Raw genomic sequence first — 12067 nt, 5'->3', positions numbered from 1 at the left:
ATCGTGCCGTTTATTCGAACGTGCATTCAGCGCTTTCGGTGCATTTACCGCGCCGCTGATTTCCGAACAAAGGCGAGTAACCCCCGCGCGGATATAACGTAATCGATTTATTAGCGGACTGACGGGTTGTAACATCGTGGAAATCTAGTCATCTTTGAAACAGGAGTCCGAACAGACGGTACAAACGTTATGTTACCGCCAATCTAGATTGTAGGTACAAATTGCAACAATCATTACGTGAAAAAAAAAGAGAGCGATATTTGCTATCGGAAAATAAATTATCAGAATTTGCGACTATAATGAAATTTAAGGGCCCAGACTATTTCAGCAGTACAAAAAATGATTTTTAGGAATTTTTTTGAAGAGTGTTGTTCTTTTTTATCTTTTGCATATGTCCCTGTTAAGGTTTAAACAGTATTTTTAAATCTTAAATATTTAGTTCTTTTTTTCATTTTTTTGGAAAATTTGGTATAATTTTATTTCATAGGATATTTTTCAGCTATTGAACCTAATTTTATTAGAAAAAATGATTAAATTATTGATTTTAATTTTATTGAAATTTTTTTATTTCTTGAAAATCAGAAAAATATTAAATATTAATTTTTTAAATTCTAATTATATTAAGTATCTCCAAAAAAAGATTTTCTTTTATTTAAAAAAATGAAATTACTCGGTTCATTAGTTTTCAAGATATCCGTCTTGAAAACAGTGTTTTGAGAAAAACGCATCTAAAATTTTACAGGTTTATTTGAAGACACGCGCGTTATCCTATTAAAAATTTTATAATTCTGTCAAGTTTGCAAATTTTTAAATAAAATTTGAAAGAAATTCTTCAGACATTCTTCAAAAAATGGAAAAAAAAATCGAAATTTTTTTTTATTTAGATTACTTTTCATATGCACACATATCTTTGGACTTTATAATATCTATTTTATCACGAGAAAATATATTATCTAAATATAATTTTTTTTATCACAGGTTATTCTTAATGCGTTATTTTTATAATATTTGATCAACATGTATCATATGTTACAAATAGTCATAAATTAACTGAAATGAGGACATAATTTATATTCATTCACAAGCGCGAGACTTTATATATATATATATATATATATATATATATATATATATATAAGTAGAGTTATTTTAAAAATAAACAGCTCATATCGGCTATAATAAACTCGAGACATCTCGAAAGAGCATGGACAAAGGTGAACGACCGTCCAATCATGATGTGTCATTATCTATTCATCCAATAAAACGGCCTTTTCTTTTGAAAAATTTATGATTGCAGATTACGCAATTAACAGTACTTATATGATGCACAATCAATCGATCACGATTAGAATCTGATGTAAACTCATATATGCACTAAAGTATTTAAATAAGACAGTTGAGAAAATACCTCCTCCTTTGCTACAATTTTTGTTTATGTATTTAATTAAATTCCTATTTACTTGATATAATTAATTTATCTTAAGGAATTAATTTAAGATAGAAAGAAAGAAGATGCAGAAAGACAGTTTTCTCCGCGCGTCTTTCATAATAGCAATTATTAAATCTTTTTATAAATATAAAATCTGTGCTTTATAAAGAGTTAAACTCACTACGACGTAGAAAGTTTAATCGCAGGAAATTGAACTCCAAGTTTGATTTATCCTTCTCAATACACGGTGTACTTAACTTTTGTTAAATTAATATCGCTAAATTTATTGGCCGGGAAAAGAAAGTATAGTGATGAAAATTTAATTAGCTCAAATCTCGCATAGCAAAAACAATTTTATTTTAATAAATTTAATTATATCAAATGTACAAGCGCCAGAGAAGCGTTGATTTCTCGAATTAATTTTCATATGTACACATATATGTTCAGCTAGAATTGTCATAATAAACTGAGGTATATTATCTTATGGATATCTATTCTGCGCATATATGTGTTATACATGATTTGCATTGAAATAATTAGATTTTAAGCGTAATTATAGCGCAGCTTTAGACTCGATCGTTGATAATTTGTCGCTTGCAAAAGTAAAGGCGCAAGGAATAGTGCGTCAAGCGGAATAACGGGGTTGCTCTTGATTGTCCTCGCGATGGTTGCACTGATGCATCGAGCGAGCGAGCAGTACCGTTTGCTTCGCTCTACAACCGTCATAAAATCACATCGCGCGAGGATGTGATGTCGGATTAGAATCACCCAGGTTCTCTTTTTCTCTTGCTTCTCTTTACGTTCCCTCTCTTCTCTAATATCCGACATATTCTGGCAGGGAGTTTCGCGAGAGTATACCTAACGGTATACCCTCGTCTCAAACTACTATATCTCTCCAATATAGTTTCCTTCTCTCCCTTTGCCGGCGGGGTCCCGTTTTATTCCTTTTTGCTACTCCTTTTTCATTTCTTTTCTGCTCCACCTCTTCCTTCTCTGCTCTCCGTCATCATCCTTCTTCTCCGTCTGTTTCTGCTCCGTCTAGTTGGGTGCCTGTTTCTTCTTCTTCTTCTTCTCTTTCTTCTTCTTCTTCTCCTTCTTCTTCTTCTTCTTCTTCTGCTGCTGCTGCTGCTGCTGCTGCTGCCTCCTTTCTGTAACGGTGACGCCGGCTTCCCGTTACACATCCAGCCCGTCTGAACGAAGGAACGACCTATTCCCTTTCATGGGCGAGCTTCGTTGCATTATGGATGCTCGCGAAAGAAGGAAGGATGCCAATGCTGGATGGATCTCCCGTCCTATGTGTGTTTCTCGAAAATGGAAGAGTCTGCGCGTAAATACGATTTATAGATCTTAGCTGCTGTCTAAAGTTTGATACACACAGAAAAAGGGTATTAAAATTATCGCAAAATGACAACAAAAAATATTGACATCTATTATATGTTTCTACAAAATATGTAAAGTATTGTAGTTTACATAGATTCAAGAGATTTCTGTGATATAAATTACTTATACATATATTGAGAAAATACTGCGACAGAAAATATTCGCTATGGAAGGGACTTAGAAAAATTTATAAATATGTATATATTTATTTATTGATATATTAAACTAAGGAACAAGCAAAATTGAACATCTTTACAAAGTCTGACGTATATACAGATAATATCGTAATAATAATACACACAGTTACTTTATTACAATTATTTTATTGTAAAATTTGTTTTAAGAAAAAAAGCGCAATTTAGGGATAAATTAACAATGCATTAATTATTTTTTAATTATTTTTACAGAACAGCATTACGCGGCAGCTGATTCCAATAGTTCGACGCCCGCTAAAAGCTTCGTACCGTGCAAGGTGTGCGGCGATAAAGCTAGTGGCTACCATTACGGCGTTACTAGCTGTGAGGGTTGCAAAGTAAGTATCGTACATCAAAGATATTCTTATCACGAGCAAAAAGAGCCGGAACCAAATGTTTCGAAGCTTAAAAGCTGAAGCTACACATATTTATGATAATTTACATACGTCAAAAATATCGTCCCATTTGCATCGGTCTTTCTCGCGATCTTCAATCAGCTGATAACTATCATGCTGATAAATCGTCCAGAAATTTTTTTTTTTCCAGCAATTATATTTAAATCTGTGTAACGTGATTACAATGATATATTTGACTCTATCGCTTCATCAATGTCGACTTTTATATTATATTAACGACTCGAAAAGCAAGTGAGGTTTCTGTTTCTCGCAATTTATTATTGTAACAATCATACGAGAATTTTATCCGCAAAACTTAAATGACATATCGGGATCTAGAATTGCACTCGCAGCTTCTGACACTTTTCGTCGATCGATTTGATCTCACGACGTGCAAAATAGTAGCTGAGTCAAGTGCAATTTACAGAGCTTCAATATGCAAGGATGCATGACGATCGAGTAGTAATCAGGCTTGTTCGCACTTCGGGGCAGGATATTTATCGATATGCGCGATTTATCCATGTTTTTCAAGAACCTCGTCTACTTTAACAGTATGAAAAATTGATGATTTTTAGATTTTATTTCAAGAATATTAGAAATTAATCTTTCTGACGTTTTACGTATGTCTTTATTGATATTTAAACAGTACGTCAGTACTTTTCTTGATTTAATTATTGAGAAAAAAATTAATTTTTAATATTTTTCTTCGAGAAATGAAAAAATGTCAGCAAAATTGGAATATCTAATTTTAAAATAACACTATTATTTTTCAATCTTTTTCTTAATGAAATTAGAGTTTCAGCCTCCCAGAAGTATCCTACGAAATAAAACTAGACCGGTTTTTTTTTCATTTCAGACAATTATATACGAAAAGCAGCATGTAACATCATCAAACTATGCATGTTTAAGCAGAAATTGGGCGAATCATTACGTCAAAAGTCAATAAATCTAATACACATTAAATATATATAAATCTAATAAATTATCTAATCTAATATAAAATTAATAATTAATTTGTGAGTTAAAGTTAAGATTATATGGTATTACAATATAATTTAATCTCTCAGAATTATAAATATCATCTTGTGTCGAACTAACTTTTCTATAGTGATTGTACCACGAAAATTTTATAAAGTACTGTACACAAAAATTTATGAAAATAAAAAGATTCATTTTATTTTTGAATCTTTCGGCAATCTTTACTTTAAGAAGCTAAAAATGTTCTGCGTAACATCAAGTTCTTGAAATGTATTAAATTTATTAATTTACACGTAACTTATCCTTCTTCAGTTTCTTCTTAAACATGCTACGCCTAGATGCTCATATTGAAGAAAAAAACTAAATTATCCAAAATTAAAAAATACTGATATGCTGTTTAAACATTAAGCAAATTTAAATATCAAAAAAATATATGGAAAATATTATATCAATTTCTAATATTTATAATAAAAAAAAATCCTAAAAATCAACAATTTTTTTTATACTGCTAGAGCAAACCAGGCCCTTGAGCATCGTGGGAGATGCATGGATTTCTCGCCGTCTGCTGCACGCCTGAGATTTCAAACGCGGAAGCCCTAAGGCCATAGTTAACGGTGAAGTGGTGCATTCTCGCATTCGCGTTAGCGTCGAGTTCCGCGGAACCTAATGCACGCAGGCAGACGCTTATACACACACACACACACACATACACGCACGCTTCCTAGCACGATTCTAAAGTAAAGTAATAAAGATAAAGTTTGGTTAAAATTAGTTGGAAAGAGTAAGTCTTTGTTGCTCGTTCATGTTTGAGAGAAAGAGAGAGAGAGAGAGAGAGAGAGAGAGAGAGCGAGAAACGTTTATCAAAAAAATTCCGATTGAAAAAAAAGGAGCGAGAGAGAAAAATTTGACGCCTGGGCACGTTTCCAATATTGGGCGAATGACATCCGCGCTTTTGCTTCTTCTAACATTTATATGTCGAGGCACGCATCAAGCGAATATACGGGATATTTTAAAAATGGACGAATATTTGACGAAGTTAGAATATTATTTCGAATCGGGAATTCAAATTATGCGAATGAGCGAGATAAAAGAGTGAAACTTGTAATAATATATTTATACAAACTTGTCGATTAATTTTTGTGATTTGTAATATTAAAATTCATAATTAAGGCTCCCGAGTAGTCGCCGAGAAACTCTGAGTTGACGGTGGTGACAACCATAGCTGCGGTAGGAATAACCCTGTTATTATGCTCTCTTTTTTTATCTCACATTATCTAAATCATTCTCTCTCTTTTGACAGTCAAATTAGTGCCATTTTTAAATAAAAAAGATTTTCAATAAAACAACACTATAGATCGTTTCAGCATATTTGTAAAATACTCCGAAAATTAAGCTTAGCAAAGAATATACTATGTGGAAGGATCATTTTCCACTTCTTTAGACAGCTGTCAAACCGTTTTTTTTCCCATGTAAGTCGATTTATTTTGACATTCATTTTACGGCTATTTATTAACTAAGAGAAAAGCTTAGTTTTCGAACAATTTTACAAGTGTGCTAAATCTGTGCGATCTGCAGTCTTGTTTCGAAATATCTTTTTATTTAAAGATGCCACGCAAGAATTCTCAGAGTATTATTTCTCGCTTATTACGTCACGATCCCAATATGACCGCGGTGATTACTCGAGAGTCTTAATTAATAACTGATTTGAATTGATAAAATAAATTTTACGCGAATACTTCTGTAAATTGTTATTTAAAATGCGACAGATTAACACTGAAAAATAGCTTAGCACTGTCCGTCCACACGCGGGTTATTACTACTGTACGGACTGTCACTACATTTCGTCTGACCCACAACGTTTTTACTACTGGTTAGGTCGAGTGATGTGCGATTCGAGCTATCCGTTTCTCGTTCATCGGAGCTTTTCTCGCGTAATATTTATTGTTGAGCAGCACAACTAAAACATAGAATTCTTTTTCTATAATTGCTCTACGATGTTATTATTTTGTGATAGAAAAATCTTTTACAATAATATAGCGACATTTATTGAACTGAAGAAAAACAAATCTTATTCTTGCAATATGTATTTTGTTTTTTTCTAATCAATTTGAAATTTTTCCAAATATTGTAATTCACTTAAGAAAATTTAACTTTTGAGTTATTTAATATAAATGAAAATAGTATTATCGAAGTTAGTTTTAAGAAAAATTTGATAAGATCATCAAAATAAGATTAATTATAATCAAAGATTAAAAATTTCAATTTCTCTTTCATAGCATTATGTACATCTTTTTTTCTTTATGACAATTTTTATTAATAATCAAAAAACAGAAATGTCAATTTAATTTAATCATTCAACTACGATTTAGCTGATTGGAGAGATTATTTAACGTTTATTTACGATTATTTAATTATTTAACATTTATCGTTTTTAAAATCGGCGCACATTTATCTCATGTTTTTTATTTTATTTTAATAACTGTATTGTTATATGCTTTTTCCGTCATCCGGCTGATGAAGACAAACAGACGGGCGATATGACGTATCGATTTTAGAAACAAGCTGAGAACCGCATCCCATCGATTACCAGTAGTATCGACAGTTGCATTACGAACAGCCGGTCTATCCGGATATTCCAGGATATTGGATGTACGTCAGTATTGTTGTGCGATGCTGTTATGAATGCCTTTCATCAATTAGCACCGATAATAATAATAAGTCAACGAACCGATACTTTCGCAACTGTTCGTAAACTCGTCCATATTACTGCTGCCATTACTTCCGCAAGTGAGCTTTTAACTGACTGTTAACTGTTTACATATTAACGTATTAACAAACATGAGAAGTTGTTACTGAAGTTGAGTATCAGAGCCATTGAATCTTGTAGACGTTGGAATAAGTTAAAATTATTTATTATTTTAAAGGTTTTACATTAAAGGCTTATTTTATTTTAGAAAGTAAAAAGAAGTCGATTTTTTCTGAAAATATCTTGTCTTATCTTGTTTGAAAAATTCACAAAGTTGACAGAGTAATAAGATTTTGAATAGGATGACGCGTGGTCTTCAAATAGACCTGCAAAACTTTAAAAGCGTTTTTCTCAAAACACTGTTTTCAAAGTTTTAGTGTGACAGATATCTTGAAAACTAACGAACTAAATATAACTTAAATTTTTTTAACGTAAGAGAACACTTTTTAGGGATACACTGAATCCAATTAAAATTAAAAAAAATTAGTATACATATAATATTTTTCTGACTTTCAAGAAATAAAAAACATTTCAGTAAAATAATACATCAAATTTTAAGGGATACTATCTTGTTCGTTTTTTGATCTTTTTTAAAATTATTAACTTTATTTAATTTTAATTTAAAAATCATTTTCTAAAATTATCTTTTCTGAAATTATATTCAATACCCTAAAAAATATCCTACGAAATAAATTTAAAAATACTGGCGTATATATTGTTTAAATGTCAATAAAAACATATGTAAAACGTCGAAAAGATCAATTTCTAATATTTTTTTTTTAATTCCGAAAAATGATCAACTTTTCATACTGTTAGAGTAGACTATATTCTTAAAGAGAGGGCTTTATTTTAAAAGACTTTGACATAAGCGGCTTTTGATTTATCAAGACTATAATATGATCGGAAACACTAAAAACACGCGACAAATGATAGGTAGTTAATTACAAAGTTCTTTTAAAGAAAAATTAATCAAAGAGAATCGTGAGAATTGCTGAGAATTACAAAGATATTGGTGATTCTACGAGAGACAATACACAGTAAAACAACAAAATATAATAAAGTCACAACTTTGTGTATTAAATTATCATTGAAATTATTATTAATCATTCGTATAAACTTCGATATGACTCCAAGAGATTTTTCACATCCGGAAGAATGCGTATAAAGGGAGAACTCGAGAACTGCTTTTCTCATGAACGCGTTTTCCGTTACTTCTCTCTCTCTCTTGCTTTTCCTGAACTCTCAGCGCTTATAAAGAATGGCGTAGAGTGTCGTATTTTATACACGGGGCGATATAATTAACCTCAGGACGCAGTTATATGGGATCGTTATTAATAGCGTTTCCTCACTTCCTGTTCAGGGCTTCTTCAGGAGGAGCATACAGAAGCAGATAGAATACAGGTGCTTGAGAGACGGCAAGTGTCTCGTCATCAGATTAAATCGGAACCGTTGCCAGTACTGCAGATTCAAAAAGTGCCTAGCCGTCGGCATGTCCAGAGACTGTAAGTATCGTGTTTGCATGTGAGAGCAATTAATAATTTGTACACATTACTTGTCTGAAGAAAATCGATAAACCTGAAAATATGTTGGTATTGAAAAAATGTTAAATAATATTATCGGATATTTGATTTCTTCAAATGCAGATTGTGTGGTTATTCAAAAAAATATTTTTTATTTTATTTTTTTCTTTCAGTGGTTTTTATACGAAATACAGCAGCCAATTAAAAGTCTACTGATCAATTAATTGCAGTGATTCATGAAATTGAAAACTGTTATTTGAAAAGTTCGAAAAATTATCTAAAAACGCATCGGTTTTTGAAATTTTGTTCTGACTTTTTTTTATGGATTTTTTAAAACACGTCCGATCAGTTGGTCATCTAATTAATTATAAATCATATACAGGGTGTTTTAGACCACCCGTCCACCCCTTTTATTTTGAAAAGAGGTGATGCTAAGAAATTGGAAAATACATATTTATCGTAAAAGCTTATCTGAAGTTTCTGATGGTGCTTTCAGTTTTGGGAACCGCTCGGAAATATCGGAAACGGGGGGCAACTAAAAAATTTTTAATTGCAACATGAGGCAACATGGGTATCGTTGGACAGACCTTTTAAAAAGAAACAACTTTTGTTTGAAAAAAAAAATTGATATCTTCTATTGTGTTACCAAGAAATGAACAAAAAAAACGTTTGCAATTATTGTGACGCTCAGAAATGATTAAAAATTAATTACAAATGTCCAAAATGCCTGCCTAAATGTCTACCCAACTTCTTAGCATCACCTCTTTTTAAAATAAAAGAGGTAGTCTAGGAAGAGCGGAGATTTTGTTGACACGCCGAGAGTCAAAAAAATATTCACGCAAGGATTATGGAATAATTCACAAGTTATGTTCATATAAGCTGAACATAATCTGTCGACCGGCTTTGATTCCTGCACGTGTGTTGAGTTTGCAAGGATCAACGGCACTGTTAGAAATTCAAACAGGATTCTACGAGGTCGCGGTCCTAACCGTCAGTGATGCAAAATCTACTATATTGCTGAGAGAGCAAAGTAAACCAAAGGACTAGGCATGTACATAATTAAACACCAGAGTATTCTAGGTCGTACGTGTTTTACGTACACGACCAGCTGGTATTGCTTATTAAGGTGTCACAAATAAAGTTGCAATGAATCCTCCTTATCTACTAATTTACTTCGCCAGTTACGGAAGAGTTTCCCATATTGTACCTTATGAATTTCTTTATAATTAATGAATATAAACGACATTGCGACTAATGATAAAAATAAATGAGCAATAAAAAATAGAAGCGAAAGTCTTTCATTTGAAACAGCTTATTAAAACAGCTTTTTAATAAAATTGTATCATCTTATTTTATTTCTAATCAATCAGTTGAAAGATTATCACACCCTTGCCTATTCTTGAATACTGTATATATTTGAATAAATTTAAATATCGAGCCACATGTCTCTTTGCAGCTGTGAGATACGGCAGGGTGCCGAAACGCTCGAGAGAACGCGGCCCCGAGGACACGATGGCGACGACCATGACGACGACGACGACGACGACAACGACGACAACGACGATGGCGGCTATGGAAATGCAGCAGCTCACCACGCCCGACACCGGCAACAACAACGCCAACAACAAGAATAACAATAACAACAACAACAATAATAACAATAACAACAACAACAATACCCAGAGTCAAAACGCAATTTCGCGGGTACCGCCAGCCGCGGTGGTCGAGGCTGATCAATCGGACGCTGACGTGAAACAGCTGGCCGTATATGACGTGATTCATCAGGTGTCGCAGGCGCATCACGCTCACTGCGGCTTCACGGAAGAGTCCACCAGAGGCCTCACGAGAAAACCCATGATAATACCGGTGAGCCATTATAAAAGAACATAAGATTAATTCGTTGCCTAGAGACTGACCTAAATGATAAGAATTTTACTTACAAACAATTAATTCTTTGCGTCATGATGCTCAGCGACCCACGTTTTTTTCGCAGTTTTTCATTTAGGTTCAACAATCAAAAAAATCCCTAGAAAATAAATTTGCAAAAATTTTGGATATAATGAAAAATGTGTGGCTAAAAGGGTTAAAGTTACGATAAAAAAGTTTTTGAATTGAATGAGGACGTAAAAGAAATTACAATATGTCTCGATATCTTTTTGATATACAGAATGGAATTAGTTTAACTACTAATATTCATTAGCGCAAAGACTTCCCCGCTGAAAATGGCAGAAAATCTCGCAGGTCTGTTTGTAATCTTGCTGATTAGGCGAGTAATTCTTCGCAGCCCGCTAGCCCGGAGGACCCGGAGGCCGCGTCCTCGACCGCGGAGACAGTCGAGTCGCAGAGAATCTGGTTATGGCAGCAATTCGCCACGAGGGTGACGCCGTCGGTGCAGAGGGTGGTGGAGTTCGCAAAACGAATGCCAGGATTCTGCGAGCTCTCGCAGGATGATCAGCTGATCCTGATCAAGGTCGGCTTCTTCGAGGTATGGCTCTGCCATATCTCTAAGATGACAACCGACAACTCGATGACCTTCGAAGATGGCACCTATTTCACTCGACAGCAGTTGGAATTGATGTACGAGGTAGGATTAGAAGCTTTATCTTTCTCTTGCTGTATACTTTTAATAACACAGATCTACAAGGATCAGTTACAAAAACCAATGTAAGTGAATTTTATAGATTCATTGAATGCTGAAAATTAACCTGAGATAATAGATAATTTAGAGGGCGGACTTATTTTCGGCATCCAAAAATTTATAAGCAATCGGTTCATTTGTTCTTGTAACTTTCAAGAGGTAAAATTTAGTAGGTCTCTGTGTAATCATAAAGTTCGTTCTCATAAACTCTCGCTTGTGTTCTACCCTCTATTCAATTTTGACAACTTTGACAGCCCGATTTTGTGTCGGCGTTGATGCAAGTCACGTCGTCGTTGAACGCTCACCAACTGACGGACACCGAGCTGGGCCTGTTTTCGGCGGCGGTGCTACTGAGCGAACGACCGGGGCTAAATGATGTCAAGGCTGTGCAAAGGTTGCAGGATCGCGTCCTGGAAGCGCTGAGGGTGCAAGCGACGCGTCCTTCCGGCGAGGGTTCCGGCGGCACGGTCACCAGCATCTCACAGAGGATACCCGAGCTGAGAGCGCTTGGCGTCAGGCATGCCAGTCTACTCGATTGGTTCCGCAGAAATTGGACGAAGCTTAAGTTACCGCCGCTGTTCGCCGAGATATTCGACATTCCCAAGTGCGAGGAGGACTTGCAATGAAGAGAGGTAATTAACTAATTACAAAACTTACAACGACGAAATGATAAATTCATATTTACTCGTCAATTTATGAAATAACGTTTGCAGCACAATATAATAAATATAAAACTAGAGTAGACAATCAAGTATAATAATTACTTTTAATACACATTAAGCAGCGT

General features: G+C 33.9%; 1 protein-coding gene across 3 annotated transcripts in view; it reads left to right on the top strand.

The window, feature by feature from the left end:
* The window catches only part of Eip78c (Ecdysone-induced protein 78C), a 79771-nt gene that overhangs the window by 66169 nt on the left and 1535 nt on the right, over positions 1-12067 (top strand). For 2 of the 3 annotated variants that reach the window (XM_072896889.1, XM_072896887.1), the window contains 5 exons: positions 3217-3341; positions 8483-8624; positions 10099-10508; positions 10909-11226; positions 11535-11912. In XM_072896889.1, the coding sequence (XP_072752990.1) occupies positions 3217-3341; positions 8483-8624; positions 10099-10508; positions 10909-11226; positions 11535-11906 (1367 nt within the window). In that variant the 3' untranslated portion in view covers positions 11907-11912. The remainder of the gene's footprint in view (positions 1-3216; positions 3342-8482; positions 8625-10098; positions 10509-10908; positions 11227-11534; positions 11913-12067) is intronic. The other variant, XM_072896888.1, reaches the window with a different exon arrangement.

The sequence above is a fragment of the Anoplolepis gracilipes genome, chromosome 7 (genome assembly GCF_047496725.1).
Source record: "Anoplolepis gracilipes chromosome 7, ASM4749672v1, whole genome shotgun sequence".
NCBI lineage: Eukaryota > Metazoa > Arthropoda > Insecta > Hymenoptera > Formicidae > Anoplolepis > Anoplolepis gracilipes.
This window is presented reverse-complemented; position numbering and strand designations above follow the sequence as displayed.